This window comes from Papio anubis, chromosome 14 (genome assembly GCF_008728515.1).
Source record: "Papio anubis isolate 15944 chromosome 14, Panubis1.0, whole genome shotgun sequence".
In the NCBI taxonomy this organism is placed as follows: Eukaryota; Metazoa; Chordata; class Mammalia; order Primates; family Cercopithecidae; genus Papio; species Papio anubis.
The window spans coordinates 86,579,278-86,600,916 of NC_044989.1; the positions used below are offsets into that span (position 1 = coordinate 86,579,278).

Genomic DNA, 21,639 nt, shown 5'->3' on the forward strand with positions numbered 1-21,639 from the left:
TTACTATGGGAGGTGAAGGCAGCAGATCATGTGAACTCAGGAGTTTGAGCCTGGGCAACATGGTGAAACCCTGTCTCTACAAAAAATTAAAAAATTAGCTGGGCATGATGTTGTGCACCTATAGTCCCAGCTACTTGGAGGGTTTCTTGGTCCTGGGACTTCAGGGCTGCTGTGAGCCGTGATTGTGACACTGTACTCCAGCCTAGGCAACACAGTGAGACCCCCTCTCAAAAAACAAAAACAAAAACAAAAAAAGCCACTGTTTCATCTATCAGAGTGGCTAAAATGTAAATGATTCCACTTTGTAACATAAACAATGTTAACCTGCATCTATGTGTATGTGGCAGGGTTTCCTCAACCTCGTCATTATTGATATGTGGGGCTGGACAGTTCTTTGTTGTGGAGACGGTCCTGTGGACTGTAGTTTAGCAGCATTTCTAGCCTCCACTCCCTAGATGCCAGTCGCACCTCCCTCCAGTAGCAACCAAAACTTTCAGACACTGCCAAACATCCCCTGGGGTGCAAAACTGCCCCAAGTTGAGAACCACTTAGTATACAGGTACACATGGATAGTTGTGTGTGATTTAATGAACACAATTAATTTTATCACCATTTTACATAAAAGGAAACTGAAGTGCATTTCTTAGGGTCCCACTGTAAGTTGGGGGCCTGAGATTCCAAGAAAAGTCTTATTTCAGAGCTCAGTGTCTTGCCCAGAACGCAGCCTCACTGCTCAATCACATTCTTGAGGTTTGATTGGCTGAATGCATGTGGAACACCAGGTTCGTGTTTCCAAGCAAGAATCATGGGTTGGGGAAGGCAAGTGTTTACTGTGGTCCAGCTGAGGACTCTGGTGTCTGAAACTCTGTCACATGGGAGGCTACAGGTCCGGGGTTGCCTTGGCTCCCGTTAGAACACTGCAGCAGGCAGCATCTGGCAGGGCCTCCAGGCCTTCTGAGGAAGGAAGACCCCAACTTGCAAAATATGTAGAGGCAGCACTATGACTGGAACCGCACACCCACACCTATATCACCTATACTGAAGAGCAAAGGGCCAGCAGCCAGGGTGGAAGTGGGGGCAGAAGGTGGGGAGGGGATGGCTGGACTCTTGATTCTTTTTCAATTTCCCTCCCTTCTGGCCGCTGAACACCTAAGTACCTCCCCACTGTCCTCTCCACTCTGTCCTTCCTACAAAGCACCCTCTAGAGTGCAGCCAGCAGTACAAGGCACGATCCTATCGGGGGCAGTGTGCATGTACATGAAGCCTGCTGGGTACCTTAACTTTTGGCCTGATCATGATGAGGGGGAACCGTCTTGTTTGGGGCAGAAGACTACAAGTTCTGTGAGGGCAGGACCCACATAGCTTGTGCATCTTAGGGTTCCTGGGACACAGTGGAGATCAAGGTTGGATGGATGCAGCATGGGGGAGGGAATGGTTAGGATGGGAATGGTCAGGCATCTGTGGGTTGGAACAAACCTCCCAGGCCACTGAGTCCAACTTGCGCGAAGATAGTCACTGAGGAGCTGCAGTGACACCTGAGCCTGTGAATAAACCAGGTCCTGTCAGGGGGCAGTGTGCACATGCACATGAAGCCTGCTGGCTATCTCAACCCAGGTAGTTACCCAGGTACCCTGCTGGGTAACTCAGAGTTGAGTTAAACTCTGCTCTTTGATGACCACTCGTGGTAGGACAGCGATGCTGCTTAAAGAACTTAAGGTACAAATCTTATTAAATAATTATGATTTAGCATTTTAAGTGGAAACCTCTCATGGAGCTGTTTGTAGGAAATGCTGGCTGGCCGAGTTCCCTCCTTCTGCCCCCACTGGCAGGGACTTTCAAGTTGGACAAATGGCCTTTCTGTGCTGGGCTGGCAGAGCTGCAGGCCTCCAGTTTTCTGCTGGAAGCATCATCCCTTTCTTCCTTCAGGCTTTGTTGAGTCCCAGGTGGAGCTGATGGTGGCATCCTTTGGACTCCACTGTAAAGTCCTTGCAGACATCTGTCATGGCACTATGACAGCTTTACCACACATGCACTCACTTGGGGGCAGAGATCAGATCTTAAGATCTTACTGCAGAAACCTAGGGCCAGTGACTCATTCCTTGAGATGTCATCGTATTGATAGGTGGTGACGGTGGCCACGCATTTCCACAATTTAGGGCTTTTTCTAAGTCCGTGGCTCTCAATTCCGCTGCACCTTAGACTCTCTTGAAGATCTTCTAATGCCTAGGTCACACTCCAGGCTAATAAAATCAGAATCCCTGGGCAAGGCCTTGGGATCAATCTTTTTTTCAGACACGGTCTCGCTCTTGTCACCCGGGCTGGAGTGCAGTGGTACGATCATAGCTCATTGCGGCCTTGAACTCCTGGGCTCACTTGCTCCTCTTACCTCAGCCTCCTGAGTAGCTGGGACCACAGGCACATGTCACAACACCTGGCTAACTTTTCTAGATACGGAGTCTCACTATGTTGCCCAGGCTAGTCTCAAACTCCTAAGCTCAAGTGATCCTCCTGCCTGGGTCTCTTAAAGTGCTGGATTGTAAGTATAAGCCACTGTGCCTTGCCAGAATCAATCTTCTTTTTTTTTTTCTGAGACGGAGTCTCACTCTGTCACCCAGTCTGGAGTGACGCAATCTCGGGTCACTGCAACCTCCACCTCCCCAGTTCAAGCGATTCTCCTGCCTCAGCCTCCTGAGTAGCTGGGTGAAACCCTGTCTCTACTAAAAATACAGAATCAAATCTTTTTAAAAAGCTCCCTAAGTGTTTCCAAGGTATAAAACTGAGAGCCTCTAAGTGGACTCTGGACAGAAGTGGGGTGGAGGTTGATGGTGTAGGAACTTTGGAATTTTTGACTATTTTGGTGGTTGTGATTGAAGAGAAACTGCACCAGGGTCAGGAGACCTGCGGTAGGCCCAGCAACTCTGTGACCTGTCTAAAGTACACCACCTCAAGGGCAGGCTGTGGTAAGGGGCTGCCCCACTGAGCCATCTGCAGAGGTGGTATCACTCAACGATGAAAGACTCAACAAAACCAGCCTTTAACGACCAGTCTGTCCTATTTCAAGAGCAGTCTGGACTCCTATAGCCCCTGATTCAAGTGCAAACTAAAAATTTTAAGACTGGCAAGCAACAGACACTCCTTACATGATTCCTAACTCTCCGCAGGTGCACAACACTTTAGGCTCCCAACATCTGATTGAAACACAGTCCATACCAAACCACGAGATGGCACCTCACATGCATTAGGGTGGCTGCTATACCAAGGACAAGGATGTGGAGAAATTGAAATTGTTGTACACCGTTGGTGGGAACATAAAATGGTGTAGCTGCTGTGGAAAATGGGGCGGCAGTTCCCCCAGAAAAATTAAAGAATTACCATGTGATCCAGCAATTCCACTTCTAGGTATATATTCAAAGGAAAGCAGGGTCTGAGACTTTTTTTTTTTTTTTTTTTTTTTTTTGAGACAGAGTCTCACTCTGTCACCCAGGCTGGAGTGCAGTGGCGCAATCTCGGCTCACTGCAACGTCCACCTCCTGAGTTCAAGCGATTCTTCTGTCTCAGCCTCCCCAGTAGCTGGGATTATAGGCACGCGCCACCACGCCCAGCTAATTTTTGTATTTTTAGTAGAGACGGGGTTTTGCCATGTTGGCCAGAGTGGTCTCAAACTCCTGACCTCAGATGATCCACCTGCCTCGGCCTCCCAACGTGCTGGGATTACAGGTGTGAACGTCCGTCCTGGTCTCAGATATCTGTATATCCATGTTCACAGTATTATTTGCAACAGCCAAGAGGTGGAGGCAACCCAAGTGTCCACCAAGAGATGAGTGATTGAACAAAATATGGTATATACACATGATGAGGTATCAGCAGCCTCAAGCAAGAAGGCAATTCTGCCACATGCTACAGCACGGATAAACCTTGAGGACATTATGCTAAGCAAAATAAGCCGGTCACAAAAAGACATGCTGTACTTTTCCACGTGTATGAGGGACCTAGAGAAGTCAAGTTCACAGAGACAGAACGTAGAACAGTAGTTGCCAGGGGATAGGGCAGTGAAAGGAATGGGGAGTTCGTGCTCAGTGGGTACAGACATTTGTACATATTATTTGGGGTAGGGCAAAGTGGAGAGAAAGGAAGGTTCAAGTTCCAGACTGGGGATGAGACAAGGTGCTTCATCCATTCCTCGGTTTTATTCTTACTCAGTGCAGGATAGAAAATGTTTCAAAGACTCACAGGAATATCTGTGGGAATGCTGATAGCGTTTCTGGTGAGAACCCAGAAAAGAGACACTAAAAAAAGTTAACTGGCCGGGCACGATGGCTCACACCACCCAACACTTTGGGAGGCCACAGTGGGAGGACCGCTTGAGCCCAGGAGTTTGAAACTAGCCTGAGCAATAAACCAAAACCCCTGTCTCTACAAAACAAATAAAAAAACTGTTAGAAGCAAGCAAGTAGGTATGGATATCACCCCAAAGGGCAACGTGAGAAGGATGGCCAAACAGTGGCTAGCTAATGGCATCTCAGGATTCTGAAAGAACTCATAGCTCTAGCCGGGCACGGTGGCTCAGGCCTGTAATCCCAGCACTTTGAGAGGCTGAGGCGGGCAGATCACCTGAGATTAGGAGTTTGAGACCAGCCTGGCCAACATGGTGAAACCCCATCTCTAACAAAAATACAAAAATTAGCCAGGCGTGGTGGTGCATGCCTGTAATCCCAGCTAATCGGGAGGCTGAGGCAGGAGAACTGCTTGACCCCGGGAGGTGGAGGTTGCAGTGGAGTCGAGACCGTATCATTGCACTCAGCCTGGGTAACGAGAGCAAAAGTCCGTCTCAAAAAAGAACTCACAGCTCTCAAGAAAAGTTTGTGAACCCCACCAGATGATCAATCTCCATTACATTTTGATTAAAAACGACAATGCAGCTTAATCCATGTTCTTGAATCCATCCATCAGATTTGACTTGGGCCTACTTTCCAAAACTCAAATGCATCCTCAATGGGCACTTTCAGTGCTGAGAAGACTCCAAAGCCTCTGCCACCTTAAACTGCCAAGGCCACTCTCAGAGGCTTCTGAGCATAGAGAACCACGAAAGTGAGCGTGTAATCCCCTAAGGCGACCACAGTGAGAGTCCTCGCTCATCAGGATGTGCAAGCTCCCAAATGTATGTTTAAAAACCAGACATGCTGCCTTAATACACATCTATCAGGAAACAAACAGGAATAAAACAGAGCTGCCCAGGAACCATGTGGATGGCTGGGGCAGGAGGGTATCCCTCATATCCCAACACAGGTCGGAGGTCTGATCCAAGTGTGATGGTCACAGCCCTGCCAATATGCAGGGCTTGCTCCTTCGCCTCTGCGCCCTCAGTGCCTGGGAGAGATGGAACCCACAGAACCAAATACTTATCCATTCACCATGTGTCACAGTCACCAGGTTACTTTGTGATCTCCTTTAAGGACAATCTCTCATAATTCTAGTGTGTGTAGAAATCATCAAGTGAATATGCCCTTTAACTCAAAGGATGAATGCCTTACCCTGCAGGCTGGGCCCTTCCTGCCTGCCTCAAAACTGTCATATTCCTCTGTGCCATGCCTTGGTGAACCTCGCAGACCCTGTTAGGATGTACTGATTTCTGTTGGGTTTTCCCCAGTGTAGGCGTAGGAGGTGCAGGCTGGGTCCTATTGTGTGTCTGTAGGAAGCAACATGGTCACTCTCCCTTGACAAGGCCTCCCTTGATCCCCAACCCTACCCTCGAGGTCACAGCAGCAGCCTCCCCACCCCAGACCAAGGCGAGCACAGCTTCTGCATAAAGGCTCCTGCCCTGTGATTCTCCTGGCCACAGGGCCAGCAGCTAGCTCTGGAAGGGGGTCACTGCAGAGGCAGGCCAGGGGCAGAGGTGCAAGAGGCTGCAGAGGCTGAGCTCTTCCTGCTAAGGCCTCACACAAGAAAGAACAGGAAGAGGGACCCAAGATCTGACTGTGCCAAGAAAATCCCTGTCCTGGGTTCTCAAATCCAAATGCAGAAACTGCAAACCGAGGGAAAAAATTGTTTTAAAAAAACCCAAGTTTTTTTCTTTCCTAATAGCTAGTTCCAATGATGTTTATTACCCGCCCTGAGCTGAAATAACAGTAGACAAAAATAGCAGCCTCTGGTTTTACAAAGCCTTTGCACAAGTCCTCTCTGTCTTTTCTGTCCATGCCAGGGAAATGTGCTGCTGGTGCTAGAGGGAGACAGAATGTGGACGACCAAGTACAGGGCGGCACAGTCCTCTGGGTGGAGGCCTGTGTTCCTTGCCATAAGCAGGGCCTATGGGGCGTATGGGGCAGAATATAGGCCTCCACACCAAACTGACAGCAGAGAAAAGTCAGGCAACCTGTTCAATCGCCCCAGCAGTGACCTGGGTTCTATGTGCGGGAGTGAACTGCCGCAGCCCTGGAGCGACTGCCCCCAGCCTTGGGGCTGATGTGGTCTAGAAAGACACCTTGCCACCCTGGCCAGGCAGAGAGGTTGGGTGGGTGGAGGACTGTGCTACCCTGTACTTGACTCAGGGAAGAAGTCTTGATGGGGACTCTGTGGACTCTGCCCCCAGGGGCTGGAGCAGCCGGAAGGAGCAGGCCTTGGGCAGAAGGCTCCATGTTCCTGCTCATCGGGAGCCCCTGGGGATCTTGTCTGTTGTCCCTGGCCACTCACAGCAAAAGAACCCCGCTTCCCTACTCTGGAGGTGCCTGGGGTCCCCAGCAGCAAAGCATTGCTTCCCCTTGGTCTTCTCAGTGAATCAGAGCTTCTCCTTAGGGCTTATGCCACAGAGGCCTCCTGCAGCACAGGTGAGGCCCCAGCCATCTCGGGCGACTCAGAAGACTTGGTAAACCTTGATACAAATGCAGAGACAGGGAGGGGCAAGGATGAGCAACTCTGTCACTTTCCAGGTGAAACTGGCCCAGCTCAGAGGCCCATTGTTTTCAGGCCCAAGGTCGCTGCTGGGCTCTGTACTATCACTTGGAACTGCCCTGGACTCCAGTCTCCTGGTCCTCTCATGCAGAAGGCGGGCTGGGCCACTCCTTCACTGAGGGTCCTTGGAGCTGGGCAGATGGTGCCACTATCTCAGCGGCTGCTTGAGCTCGAACAGACCTGTCCCGCCCTTGACGACCTTCCCGACCACAAGGCAGGCAGAAGGAGACCTCAGCTCATCGTGGGATCCTGGCAGAGACACAAGAGCACGTGTCAGGGTGTTGAGGTGGAAGTTGGGAATGCTGGGAGGGGACTGTGGGGCTAAACACTGAAGCCTCAAAACTCAGGTGGGTCCTGAGTCTCTGAAGCTGATGGGATCATGAAGCAACCGCGCTCTAGCACTTGAGAGGGGAAGGCCCTCTTCCTGTTCCTTCAAAGCGTAGAGGCAGCTGTCGTTCTGCTATTCAGCCCCCTCCAGCTGCCCCTGCTCCCCTCAGATCCCAAGACCCCACTGGTGCGCAAGGAACCATGGAAAGATGCCCATGGGCAGGCCAGTGTGCCCAGGATGGTCAGGAGAGGGGAGGCCAGGGTTCCTGCCCACACACTAACCCAGCATGGTGGCTTGTTTCAGAAACTGGAAGCTGGTTTCAAACGTCATCTGCTGTAGTGGGGAAGAGTTTGACCGGATCCCAAAGCGATTCAGTGGTTTGTAAACACCCTCAAAGCACATATAATCAGCAACCAGGGAGAGATGGCGAGGGTCAACCGCAATGCCTGTCACACAGGAGGTAAAATCAGAAGGGATTAAGCAGTGACCATGGGAACAGTCAGCAGACACAAGCCAGGCTGCCTCCACATCAGCACATGGCTCGGGAGTTAGACTCAGGCTCCCCTGCAGCTCCGCCACCTGCTCACGTTACTTAACCCTTCCCCATGGTCTGGGGCATCTTTCCCTGACCCCTGCATCCTGCTTCCCGCTTCCCTCCAGCAGCACAGGAAATGAGGATCTAACCACACTGTTTTCACTCGGGAACTGAAACTCCAAAGGCAGGATGGGGCCAAGTCATCAATCAGGAGCTTCCTCTAAGGGACCAGCAGATGAGACAGCACTGAAGCGGCCCCAATGATGGGAGATGTCACCTCTTCACAGATCTGCAGTCTCCCACAGGTGCACTCACTGCACCCGTGCTGCAGTGTTCGCCTTGGTGCTGGACTGACTCGGTGCTGGGCTGACATGGGGCTGACGTGGTCCTGGCCCTCCTGCCCTGAGCCTTCTGCTGTCCTGACTGGCGCCCAGGCCTCAGGGTATTATCTGCAAGCTCCTCTTACCATACACGGCAAACACATCCTTGATCTCCTTCTCGATCACCCGCAGTGCGGCCTCGATGCCATACGTGTTGGCCATGGCATGGATGTCATTGGAGTAGAGGCGGCGCAGATCCAGGACCTGGAGACAGGAAGGAAGGGATTTATTTAGAGGGCCTGGCCTTCTGCTCCCTTCTGCCTGCATATCTCCCCATGGCCGCTCTCTCTCTCCTTGTGTCTGGCAGCTTGGTACAGCTGATGACAAAGTGGTCAAGAGGTGGCCCAGGATTAGCAGAAGGAAATGGCTAGGCAGAGCTGCTGACGGCTCGCTGGCCGGGGCCCAAGGTCTGTATTGTCATTACAAGAATCCAGGGATAACTTCAGACACGCTTTAGATTCAATAGGAAGAAACGGATTTTTTCTTCTTATTTTTAAACTGACAGACCTATTTACTAGGATTAAGGCTTCCCTTGGGAAGCGAGGAAAGATCCCCCAGCAGCGACTCATTACACACCCTCCAGGGTACATGGAGTGCACGTGCGGTCAGCCGCACAGGCATCTGCTGGGCCTCACCAAGCGGCCAAGGCTGCGGCTGAGCTGTCTTGGAGAAGCCTCTCACCCTGCACTCTCGGCAGGTGCCAATCCTCCCTGCTCATCCTCTCGTAAGCGTTTGGTAAAAGGGTTCAGGGGAGCAGGAGACTTTGCAGGGTGGTCATTGGTGGAGGCAGAAGTGTACGTGGCAGGGGGAGCTTTGCCAGCCTACTGTAGACTTGTCAGGGGGTTAGGCTAGAGGGCCCCAGTTCCTCAGTGTTCTGTGGGGGAAACCGAGAAGGTTCTGGGAGAGTCAGTGAAGTCGGAGAACTTGGAGACACAGCTCAGAGGAAAGAACAGATGAGGTGGTGAGTAGGTGGGACAGGAATGCCAGGGCACCTCTACCCCTGGGACCCCCTTTAGCAGATAAAGCAAGCAGCATCTAGGCAGGCGATGCAGCAAGGATTTCTTATGACCCCACTTCGGGAGGGTCTTAATTTCAAGGAAAAAACTACTCAAATTAGCCCGGGCGACTCTGGGTGGGATAAGTTCAGCAGGGTGCTTTACTGGGGGCCTGAATGAGGCTAACATGCCCGGGAATCCCCGGGAGGCGGATGAGGGCACACACACTTGGTTTGCGGAATGTGGCCTGGAAGCATGAACGGCTCAGGAAGGGCCAGAGTAAATCAGCTGGAGCGAGCGTCCCAGCGGCCGGGTCCAGAGACAATGTGGGGTGAGGGCTACTGCTTTGTCCCAGGCCAGCAGATAGCCTGTCGGGGGGGACACTTACTTCTGCATACTTGAACAGCTCTGGGAGATTGATTCCTTCTGTGTTTAGCACAAGCTCCTTCTCGTTCTTATTGTTGGTTGTTTCATTCAGGAGGCACCGAGTGATGCCCTTGGTCGCATAGATGACGGCACCATGGGCCAAAGATACTACCAGGGAGCCCATGTCAAAGTTGATCTTCATCAGAGGGAGCTTCACGGTCACCTGCAAAACGAGGGAGAACTGGGTAGGGAGACAGCCACGCCAGTTCCCACAAAGAGGACTGGGGCGAGACTCCTTCCAAGCCTTTTCAGGAACTCCCTGGCTAGGGGAAGGAGATCCTGCTGGACAAGCCGGCAGGTAGTCTGAACACTGAAGATGGCTCAACTGCGCACAGGTCAGCCATCTCCAGTCCCCCAGATTCAAGGGAGAAACAGTGGGGTTGTTTTCACAGCTGTCGGTGACAACGCTGAGATTCACATCCACTCAGCACTGCCCTTAATGTCCTTAAAGACCACCAAGCACGGTACATGTTGTTTCACGCGTGCAATCCCATCAGTGATTCTTGTTATTACCCCATCGCTTGGGAACCACTGAACTGGATCAAAGGAAAGACAAAGCATTAAATGTGTGCACATGTCTAGGCATCCAGACCATCCAGGCTTTAAGGGAAGCATCAAATCCCTAAGAAGATGGTGGCAGGGGCTGTGTGTCGGGGGAACTGAAGTGTCCCTGCCTGAGGGCACGAACAGTGTCTCTATAACATGTGTGGTCCATGTTAACATGTCTGTTGTACTGAAGATTAAAGGAGGTGGTGTACCTAAAGGGCCTGGTAGATCAGTCCGTTGTGTCTTGAAAGATCTGGAGAACTGGCTTACTAGGGGTTTGAAAATGACACGTGTGGGCCCTTTTTTGGGGCAAAGGGGTTTATAGCCATCACCAGATTCCTAAAGGGATCTGGGATTAAAAAGAACAAATGACTCTCACAGGCCCCAAACAGGAGGCCTGGGTGTGCTCTGAGTGGGAGGCCATGGGGAGTGCTGGCTGTCCCCTGCCCAGCTGGGCAGGGGAGCTCAGCAGGCCCCTTCCACACAGGCACTTGGCCAGCTGGACCAACCACCCAAGCCCCGGCCTGCACAGCCACACTGACCTGGCACCACAGACTCTCCTCAGTGTCGTACTGGTAGTCATCTATGAACGAGTGGATCTCACGCACAGCCTGGACCCGGCGCTCCATGGCCTCGGGCCCCTGGGGCTCCTGGCTGTGGGTGGGTTTCCGGGGCTGAGTCAGGAGGGCGGGAAGGGCCGGGTCCTCCTCAGTGCCCGAGCCCACCTCTTCATCTCGCTCTTGGGTCTCTCGAGCACCTTCCCTGTGCGGATTTCGTTCCTCCTGCATGTCTTCATCGTCGTTCTCCTCTCCCTCCCTCTCCTCCTCTTCCTCACTCTCATAATCAACCTGGTAGAAAAGGGAGCACAGGCTGTGTCACCTGGGGCCCCACCATCTACCTGGATTCTGCTTGTGGAACAAAGATCCCTGCAAAGCCTTGGCTGGCCTGGGCTACCTAGGCCCCACCCACTCCACACTCCCGGCTCCTCTGCTCCGGCCTGGTTGGTCTTTCTTCTTCCTTTTGCCTTGAGAATGCCACCTCTCTGTCCCACTGAGCCCCCCCACAGAGGTAGAGCTCACCCTCGCTTGGCCCTCGCTGGTGCACCCACTCACCAGTAAGTTCCCTCGGCCATAATGACAGCAGGGGACTGGTTTGCGGGAGGAGAGAGAGGTGTATTTTCATCGTAAAAACCAGAGGCAGCCTGACTTTTTCTCGCCAGAAGCCTGTCTGGGTCCTTGAGTCTGATTCAAGTCCAGGGATGGCCAGATGTAAATGGCAGTCCTGGAATGGACCTGTGCCAAATTCCCACCCTATGAACCCCATCTTCTCAAGAGAGAGTGTGCTGGGCAGGCAGGTGCAGCTTCAGGGTTCCTTGTGGGTTTGTGGCATGACACAGAGGTGTGGCCTGGGTGCCGGGAGATAATCCCTCCAGGTTAACAGGGAAGGGGGCCGGGACCACAGCCCCTTCATCCCACACAGGGTCTCTCACCTCCTCCTCTTGCTTCTCCTTGCGTTTGGCATCAGAGGCATCGGCGTCCCCCTCCTCAGCTTCAGCATCCACAATATGTCCCTCATCTTCCTCATCGCCCTCCTGCTCTCCCTGTGGTTTGTGGGCAAGGAAGAAAAAGATTAACTCCAATATCTAGTGCTCAGTGAATCCATCCATCCACCCACCAACCCATCCATCCATCCATCCATCCATGCCCCACTCTTCTAACCCCTTCCCCCATCCAGCCACCATCCTCCGTCCACTGCCACTCAACCCAACTTGTCCACCGGCATCTACTCTGTCCAGCCCTGGATCCCAGGCCTCCTTCCCGTCAGTCTTCATCTTTACATGCACTACTTACTTGCAAAATTTCATGCCTAAAAATTAAAAAAAAAGTGCCAGGACTTGCTTTCTTAGAAGAAGATGGTGTAAAATATTGTTCCAAATATTTCTGATCTACCCAGTTGTAGGTGGGGATGAGGAGGAAGGGTTATCTTGTGGAATACTGAATATCTCTTCCTTTCTCCTCCTGAACTTGGCTCCTAGTTTTTTATACTTTCCTTCTGGGTGAACTAAGAATTAAGACCAGGCAGCATTCTAAAGATAGTCCATGCCCACTTGTGCTTGAGTGAGCTAGCAGGTGAACTCGCCAAACAGGAGAGACCTAGCATTTTCCCTGGTGTAGGCCAGCCCCTCATTTTAGGGGTGAGGAGACAACTGAGACCACAGAGCTGATTGGGGGCAGTCCCAGTCCACGTCATCCCCAACCCGAGCAGGCTCGCTGCTAGCTCAGATGGCACCCGGGGACCTGCTCCCACACCACCCTCAGGTCTGGTCTGCTCCTGGGTCTCCTGGCAGATGTCTGATTAGTTATTCCTGGACTATTTTGCTCCTACTGGTTTTCCCCTCTTCTTCCCCTTTTTATCACTGCAGCCCAACTTCCCTGCTTCCAGATACCTCTCTGGTCCCTGCCAGTGCCCTGGTGGGCCTCAGTTCATCTTGCCCAGGCAAGTCAAAGGCAGAGCCAAGGGAAACCAGAAGAAGAACTTTCAAAGGCTCAGTGCACGCCATGACCTTGAGTCCCTCTTCAGGATGAAGACCACTTATGGCGGGGTCTTAGAGAGCAGAGGATGATGCAGAGGCCCGCCCCGGGGCTGGCTACACCATGCTGCCTGGCAGCCTCACCTGCCTGGCCCATCAGGCTAAGAAGTGAATGCTGCTTCTGGGCTGTCTCAGAACAGCAGGCAAAAGCTGAGATAGGTAGGAGATGGGCCAGCACCAGGACAGGGCTGGAGGAGCACAGAGAACAGGCACAGTGCCTGCCCAGTCTGGGGGCTCTCCCTGTGCGACCCTAGTGATCCCCAGGGACTCACTCACCCGAGTCCTCCCTGACTCCCCAGCGCTGTCCAGATCCCGCTGCGTAGCTCTTCGAGTATTTACATTCCTGAAGGCTGATGCTTTATTATTCTTCTTTTTGATGGATTCCATCAGAAGTTTAAAAAATCTAAAATGAGAAGAAAGCCACAAAGTCCTGTGCAGTACCAGCATGTCCAGCCCTGCCCTCATTGCGGGGACAGGACGCTGAGGGATTCCCACAGGGGATTAGTGCATGAGATGGAGGCCCAGCCTCTCCTAGCCGTTCCCTTTTCCCTACCCACTGTTTTGGAACCATCTCTGGCGTGTCAGGAACACCGGTTCCACAGCCCGATAGGCCTGGTCTCAATATGTGCACTGCCACTCCCGGAGTATGAGTACGACAGGCACCTTCCTCAGCTTAAAGCCCCTTGTCTAGAAAATACGGTAATTACTACATATTCTGCCATCTTCTTTGCTAACGATGAGAAACAACCCTATGTCTGATTCCTCTCACAGGGCCTGGCAGAGTGGGTGCTTGGTGAAGGACAGTTGTAGGTGCTGCTGTGGTCGTCCTCTAACAAGGAAGGCAGAGTCTATTGTAGGAGACGGGAACCCCACCCAGGACTAGGACCTTCCCCTGCCCACCACCTGCAGCATCTCCAGAAGGTGGTGTTGCTCCGGCCAGAGAACTCCCATCTCCTTGGTGTGGGAGCCCCAGCAATGTGATGAAACGACGACGACTTCGGAAGCGCTCATCAGAATTTCAAAGGGCAGGGATAACTTAGCTTGTGGCAATGAATTGTGTCAACAAGTTAGAACCACACCAATTTAAAAGATAACCAACCTGAAGCTCAGAACCTGGCCCCCTGCCCCTTCCTCTGGAGCCATCTATTTTTAGGGCCTCTTAGGATCCATCCTGTCCCCTCCATACCACTTCTTTCCTCATGTAACCCCTTGCCCGTCTTTTCCAACAGGCCAGAATAGCACACCAAAAAGGGCTGCTTGTGACTGTGAGAATCAGGTCCTCACGCATGCAGCCAACCATCCCATTTTCTCTGAGCGCCTATACTGTGTCCAGCATGTGCCAGCCCTGGCGGCAAAGCAAGGAGGAAAAGACAGGCTCCAGGCCCTCAAGGAGCTTAGAGTCTTCATTTGAAAAGCAGGCAGGTCAAATGTATACTATTTTGCTCATTAAAAACAAAAGAATGCCACTCATCTTAACCCATATTATTATTTGTTTGTTTGGTTTTTTTTTTTTTGAGATGGAGTCTCCCTCTATCCCCCAGGGCTGGAATGCATTGGCGCGATCTCGGCTCCCTGCAACCTCCGTCTCCCAGGTTCAAATGATTCTCATGCCTCAGCCTCCTGAGTAGCTGGGATTACAGGCAGGCGCCACCACGCCCGGCTAATTTTTCTATTTTTAGTAGAGACGGGATTTCACCATGTTGTCCAGGTTGATCCTGAACTCCTGACTCAGGTGATCCACCTGCCTCGGCCTCCCAAAGTGCTGGGATTACAGGCGTGAGCCACCGCACCTGGACCCCAATATTATTTTTGAACTTTTTAAAGGTGTACATGGTTTGCCCTTGGCAGAAAAAAAGCCCCCTCATCCATTAATCCAGACAAGAGCTTGTTTACCAGGCACTGGGGACAGGAACAGGATGGCTAGATGAGAGGAGGCCGGGCTTGACTTTAGAAAGATACAATCCCACTGGAAAGAGAGGGCGGGAGAGATGTTTCTGTAAGGACAGGTTCAGGTGAAAGTCCTCATCCTGCCACAGACTGGAGAGGACGGCCTTGATCTCATCTGCAACATGGATCACTCTCACTCCGTGCCCGAGGCTACTGTGCAGAGTGGAGGAGATGGAATGAGGCGGAGTGGGGGTGTGGGGCGCAGCTGCTGCCACACACAGGGCTGCTTCCCACAGCTGGGCGCCCAAGCCTGTCTCCACTTGTGGCCATGTCACGGCTTTGATGCTTTTGCTCTCAGCATTTCACATCCGGCCTCAACTCTAACTGCCCATCTGCTCCCTCCACCCTGTGCACCCTTTGGGCCTTTGCTTGAGCTGCTCACTCTGTCAGCAACTTCCCTGGCCAATATCTACCTACTGAAGCTGTACCCATCCTTCAAGGCTGGGTCTCAGCAGCTGTAACTCCTCCAAGAAGCCCTCCCTGATTTCCCCAGTTGGGAATGCTTTCTGCCTTCCCTGCCTCTTTTGGTGACCAGGACTTGTGGAGAACATAGGAGGTGAGGAGGCAGAACGAACGCCTGGTGAGTAAGTGGTAGGCATGCGACCAGTGTGCCAGTTTTCCTGGAGGTGCAATTTGCCCTTCTGTGATTTTGCCAAGAGCAGGGGAACTAATGGTCCACAGTGACTGCCTTCTCAAGGTTGTGCTGTTCATCAGAATGTAGCAACTGAAAGGGAACAGGAAGGGCAGGGGCAGAGAAGCCTCCCATCCCACGTAAATAATTACAAACAGAGCACATGACCCCTGGCGGTTTCTGAATGCGCCTGGCAACAGCTCCACCACCTGCTGTTTGGAAAGTTAGATTCACAGAAGCTACAATTACAGACCCGCAGCTCGGTCTTTTCTTTTTTTTTTTTTTTTTTTTGAGACGGAGTCTCGCGCTGTGTCACCCAGGCTGGAGTGCAGTGGCGCGATCTCGGCTCACTGCAAGCTCCGCCTCCCAGGTTCACGCCATTCTCCTGCCTCAGCCTCCGAGTAGCTGGGACTACAGGCGTCCGCCACCACGCCCGGCTAGTTTTTTGTATTTTTAGTAGAGACGGGGTTTCACCATGTTAGCCAGGATGGTCTCGATCTCCTGACCTCGTGATCCACCCGCCTCGGCCTCCCAAAGTGCTGGGATTACAGGCTTGAGCCACCGCGCCCGGCCGCAGCTCGGTCTTTTCATGGCTAGGGACCGGAGGCCAAAACTTACAGCCCCTAACTCCTAGCTCAGTGCTCTTCCCACTTCACCTCCCCGGCCACCTGCCAATTTACACAAACAGTCAACGTGACAGGTGCCACTGCAGAGATCTGGGGGGCCTTCTATGCTTGTATATCTCTACCTAGGGAACCATCGGTCTCGTGTTTTTTTTCTCCAGGCTCTGTCAAGAGTCTCATGACCCCACAGCTGGGAGAAGGGAGGGTGGGGGCAAAGAGAAAGAAAAGGAGGGTGGTAGGAAGGAAAGGGGAGGGAAGGGAGAAAGGAAGGAGAAAAAGCTTCTTGGGGGTTGGCTGCTCTTTTGAAAGTGCACTCACACTTCCTCCCATTTCCTGTGGGCAGCCAGAGGCCTGAACGCAGCTGCTCTGCTGCCTGGGGCCTGACACAGGGAGTCCAGACCATACCCAGCTCATCCACGGCCCCATCTTTTAGCTCTGCCTAACCCCTCAGCCCCATTCTGCTCAGTCCTTCAGGCCACCTCCACCGAAAGCCACCGCGCATGGCTTTATTTTTCACGGCTTTTCAAGCACACAAGCGAAACACAGGGAGGAGGTGAAAAAGTACTTCATGGCTGGGAACAAGCCAGGGCTGTCTCTCATCAGGAAGAAGTCTTAAAAAGTGACTTCCTATTTTCAATTCCATGAGGTAATATAAGTAAAAAGAATCCCAGGACAGGCTGGCACCGGCCTCATGCCAACCTATCTGCTGGGCAGGCCTGGGCCTCCTGTGAACAGAACTGGGGCAGAACATTTAACTCCGCCCACCCTTGGTTATTCTCAAGAGGCCATGAAATCTGAATTCCCATTTCTCAGAAAACTGCTGCCAGGCCAGCACAAATGTCCCCCGCACTTGGTAGTTATGTTCCTTGCTGTTAATTAAGGAGCCGGCAAGTGGGTGCACACAGCACTCCCCTGCCACGCTGCCCAGTGCCCAGATAGCACGGAGGACCACTCGACAGAAGGAACGTTCTCAGCCCAGGCCGGCACCAACGCAGCTGCTCCCAAGGCCCAGCCAACAACAGCTTCACCCAGGGCTCATGAACTGGGGCAGGAAGCACCTGGCCAGTGACCCCCGTCCAAAGGATTGAGTTCACATCCAAGCTCGTCCACCCTAAGACCCACCATCCCAAATGCCACCTGCACAGAGGGCTGGCTTGAGGCCAGGCCCCATAAGGTGAGAGGGCAGAGGGCTGAGGGCGGAAAAGTCATACTGTGTTGCCCACGCCTGTCCCTGTGACTCGGCGGCGAATGGGCATGGCTCAGTGTGTGTTTGTGGAGGGAGCTTTCTGCTTCTGCTCTGTCACTGTTTCTCTATCTGAGCAGCTCCCAGAAGACCCGAGAACTGGTCTAGATTAGAGACAGTGGTCAGTGGCCTATGGCCAGATCCTGCAACAGATGAGATCCATCTGGGCCTTACTGGGCTTTTAAAAACACAGGAATTAGTTGCTGATGTTTAAAAGTCAGGAGACCTCAATTATATAAAAGCAAAGGCAAGTAACCAAGTGACCCAAGAAAGAAAAAAAACGTAGGGGGTGGGAAGCTTGTTTTCTTTCTTCTAAAATCAAAAGATCTGGCCCCCTGACCCCCATTCCTGCATGGTAACCAATGCCCCTTGACACAGGTTCCACACTCTTCAGTCTGCCGGGGGCCCCCAAGCCTGCTTCACTGGCCTGTCACCTGCTGGGCTATGCAGCCTGTTTGTGTTCACACTTCGCCGTCTAGGGTTAGCTGGTGAGTCAAAAGTGCTTCGTGGCCTCTTCTGGGCTTGCCCCAGTCCCCCAAAAGCGTATCCTCCTGCTCCCCTGAACTCAGCATTGCGGCCTCTGCTTTTCAAATAGCTAACAGTAACTTGAACTTGAGACAAAAGTTCCTTTTCCCTACCGGACAGGAACTCAAATTTCTCTGGAGGCAATCCTGGTTATAGAATGGAGATCTAAGAGCAGCACGCCACCCACACACTGTTCATTATTCACAGAATCTAAATGCATCAGGAACCACATCATACTGCCTGAAGTAACACCCTAGCAAACATTAACAGCATGTGCTGCTCCGACACCACAGAGGCACCGCTTTGACACTGTTCCCTTCTGTTTACCACACCCACATTTCCATGTCTTAATGCCTGCAAGCCCCAGAAGACAACAATCCTGACGTCAACCCAAGAGAAGAAATGGGCTCAGGGAGTGACATGTGGCTAACAAAGTCACACCCACAAGCCAGACTGGGGTTCAGGTTTCCAGATCAGACTGCAAGGCCTTCTGTTTTCCTAAACACTTCCCTTGAAGGGCTCATTTGGGAAAAGGCACTCAATCTCTAGGAGCCTTGTGGCTAGGTGCTTCCTGCCTCAGTTCATGAGCATTCTCTGGGTCAAGGTCAATGACAATCACCGCCTGAGCCCTGACCTTGTTTCCATGAAGCGCAGGATGTCCTCGGGTCTCAGGCACTTCTCCTGCTGGTAATATGCATGTGGCAGGAACTGAAACCGCAGCTGGTACACCCGGAATTTGTTCTGTTTTTCTTCCATACAGAAGGACTCCTGGACGTCAATTTTCTGCAACACCTGGAACCAGACGGACAGAGAGAACTTGACTTGTTCAGGTCCTCGGTGACTGTGCAACGTGAGTGGGTTACGAGACCCAAGGGTTTACAGAGATAGCAGCTGAGAACACAGGCCAAACCCCAAAGAAACCCTGGCAAGCTATACTGGTGTGGGTCTGCTGGGGGCCCACAGCCTGCAGTCACCTCCAGAGAGTGGCCTGAAACCTCCTAGGAGTGGCCTCAGCAGAGCTGGTAGGCAAACTCAGGAAATGGTTTATTTTTCAGGCATAGGAGGATGCTGTGGAACTAATGACTCTCTTAAAAGCTTCCTGATCCGTCTCTGCTCAGCACCTGGCAGAGAGCTTATCTCTCATTGGTGGGAATCTGAGCCTAGGGTCAGTGCAGTAAGCAAAGCCTGTTCTTCACACATGGGGAGGATATAGGAACGTGCCTTCACCCCATCTATAGCCCGGGAAGGAGACGTTACCTCCCCTAAGCACACCCTGGTGAGTTGCTTCTTCAGGCTTTTCACTCTCTTCAGGGCTTTCTTGGTGTTGAGCACGGGCACGCTCATCATGGGCGTCTTGATGTTGGCACTGGCCACCATGAGAATCTCCCGCAACCTGTCACAGAATAAGGACACATCCAATAATGAGCGGCAACCAGACCCTCTGTTTGGGTGCAGCTGCTCCTAATGATGTCAGAGTTCTTCTGGGATCTGAGAGAGGTCTGGGGATCTCACAGGGATAATATGCTGGATCAGAGAATCCCAGCTCTGGCCCTGTGTGCAACAGTAAGGGACTCCCCTGTCCCTCCCTGTTTCCTCCCTGGAGTGCCCACTCCTTGAGCTCAGGGCTTTGTCTGATTCTTGTTTCCTGTCACCTGTGCCTTGCAAACAGCAGGTGCCTGCTGATGCTTACTGAATGAACAAACGATGCAGGAAGGCAACTAACACCCACAGTGCTCCTGCTGAGCTCAGCCAGCCCTCACTGCCCGGATGTACGGTGAGTCCCAGCCTCTGGCGTTCCACAGAAGGACCCCTTGAGGTTTGGAAAGTGAGGTACCTGTCCAGAGTCCATCTGCTAGACAAAGGCAGGGCCAGGGACTGAATGCAGATGGGTCTGACCCCACACACGTTCCCCTTGCCCAGCGCATATATTCACCTGAAGGGCCAGGGCCCACGGCCACGTTCTATGTGAATGGTTCCCCTGGAGTTGGGCAACCAGGCACCCTGTGTGGGGCTTGTTAACAATGTACGTTCCTGAGTCCCTCCCCCAGCGGTGTGCAGTCTCACAGGCATCCCCAGGAACTTGGAGGCAGGAGTTGGCAGAGGGATAAATGGAGATCCTACCAGGCCTGGGCACCAAAGAAACCAGCCGGGCTCTGGAAATTCTAACCCTGATCCCCACTTTAATGAGACCCTGTCCCTCTCTCTCTCTCTCTCTTACACACACACACACACACACACACACACACTCCCTCCCTCCCTCTCATTAAATGACTCCTTCTCCAGGAGAGGCTAGGACAGACCCCACCCCGTGCTCCCTTGTGCTCCACACCTTGGAATGCCCAGGGTGACGTTCATCTCTCCTCTGCCTGCAAAGTGGAAGGTGTTGAGGGTCATCTGGGTGGAGGGCTCTCCGATGCTCTGGGCAGCTAGCAGGCCCACAGCCTCACCCGGCTCACACAGTGAGCGCTGCCACTTCAGCTGCAGCAAGGTCCTCAACCTAGAGAAGGCAGTGGGGGGTTGGGGGGGGTAGCAGGGTCAGAAGCAGACACCACAGACTGTCAGTGCTGCCCGAAACCCAGAAACCTGAAACCTCTACCTCTTTCTGGACTCATTTTTCCTAGGCAAAAGATCCCTCTAATCTTCAAATTCCCACCAGTGACCCTGAGATGTCCTGAAATTACACAGCACAGATCCCAGCTGGGCGGCTGAAGCTCCAGACATTCACGCTTGGACTCTTCATGTTTGCCTCCAGAATGTCACATGTCCACTCTGGGCCTGTTACCACAAGCCCCCTAAGCAGGAGAATTTCTGGGTTCATTATTCACTTTTTCCTTTATTCATTCTTTTTTCTCAGTCACGACCATTTGGAGACAGCTTAAATCTCCTGCTAGGCCATTATGGGGATGGGGGTGATGAGAGTGTTTATATTTTTAGTTAGTGCCAATGGCTGCAGCCCACATCAGAAGTATTCATGCTGCACAATTCTGTAATTTACTAACCATTTTTCCTATGAAGCCTGACCCTGTAAGAACAGCCACAAGGAGCACTGAGCTACACTGTGTGTGTGTGTGTGTGTGTGTCTGTACTAGTCCAAGCTGAGGCCTTCAAATGGGAACCCAAAGTTCAAAGGATCACTGGAGTAATCAGATCCAAGACCTCATGAAAAGTTAAGACCTCGTGTCCCTGGGCATGAATGACCTGTCCTGGGTCACACAGTTGGCAGCAGCTGAACAGTGGATTCCCTGACTCTCAGTCAGCCCCACTTACCACACCAAACCCAAGAGAGCAGACATTCCTGCAAGCCTCTGTCCCAGCAGACCACTATCCCTATCTTGGCCCGGAGTGGGGTGTCCACTCCTGCCTCCCTGCACTTGTTCACTCCTGGGCCCTCGGGGCTTGCGTGGTGCCCCTGGCTGTCTTACTGCCCTCCCTCTACCTGGAGTCTCAAACCCAGGAGGCAGCCCTCTTCTCCCGGAGTGGGTGGGGCAGGGGCTAGGAGGTAGATTCTCCTGCACATGTTGTGCAACAAATCACTGTCATTACCTGTCGAGAGAAAGCTCTGATTTCTCATAACTCTTCTCTGTTTGAGCTGCCCACTCTTGACTATAGTCATCAACCTTTGTTTCAAACGTTTCGGACACTGATGCAAAGTAGATGTCAGGACGCCAGACAGACAGACTGGGGTCAGGACAAGTGGCCGCCTTCTTCTGGTATTTCCTTCGGCTTTCCTCATCCAACTCATACCACATCCTCAGCATCTGAGTGGAAGGATGGGTCTCAGCTATGTGGGAGGGATACCCAGTAGCATAAGAGGGATCAAAAGCATTGGCTTCCAATAATAAAGGGAGACAGAAAGACAGAAACCTGATTGCAATGAGAAACCATCTCCCCATTTAAAATGGGGAGAGACTTCAATCTGTCCTAG

The 21,639-nt window shown here is 52.4% G+C and overlaps 1 protein-coding gene and 1 long non-coding RNA gene across 4 annotated transcripts in view; one reads left to right on the plus strand and one right to left on the minus strand.

The window, feature by feature from the left end:
- Positions 1-570: 570 nt before the first annotated feature.
- Positions 571-21,639, minus strand: part of POLR1A (RNA polymerase I subunit A) — an 83,273-nt gene continuing 62,204 nt past the window's right edge. The window contains exons 24-34 of one of the 2 annotated variants that reach the window (XM_003908920.5): positions 21,258-21,472; positions 20,044-20,211; positions 18,972-19,107; positions 18,349-18,506; positions 13,022-13,148; positions 11,645-11,755; positions 10,698-11,003; positions 9,572-9,772; positions 8,275-8,392; positions 7,555-7,719; positions 571-7,194 (exon numbers count right to left, since the gene is read on the minus strand). In XM_003908920.5, coding sequence (XP_003908969.2) covers positions 7,094-7,194; positions 7,555-7,719; positions 8,275-8,392; positions 9,572-9,772; positions 10,698-11,003; positions 11,645-11,755; positions 13,022-13,148; positions 18,349-18,506; positions 18,972-19,107; positions 20,044-20,211; positions 21,258-21,472 — 1,806 coding nt within the window. In that variant the 3' untranslated portion in view covers positions 571-7,093. The remainder of the gene's footprint in view (positions 7,195-7,554; positions 7,720-8,274; positions 8,393-9,571; positions 9,773-10,697; positions 11,004-11,644; positions 11,756-13,021; positions 13,149-18,348; positions 18,507-18,971; positions 19,108-20,043; positions 20,212-21,257; positions 21,473-21,639) is intronic. The other variant, XM_009184583.4, reaches the window with a different exon arrangement.
- On the plus strand, positions 16,206-21,259 carry LOC116270307. Of its 2 annotated transcripts, XR_004178331.1 has the most exons (4): positions 16,206-17,120; positions 17,568-17,677; positions 18,475-19,488; positions 20,336-21,259. It is a non-coding gene; the product is annotated as an uncharacterized LOC116270307 (long non-coding RNA). The 2 variants fall into 2 exon arrangements; XR_004178332.1 differs by lacking the exon at positions 17,568-17,677.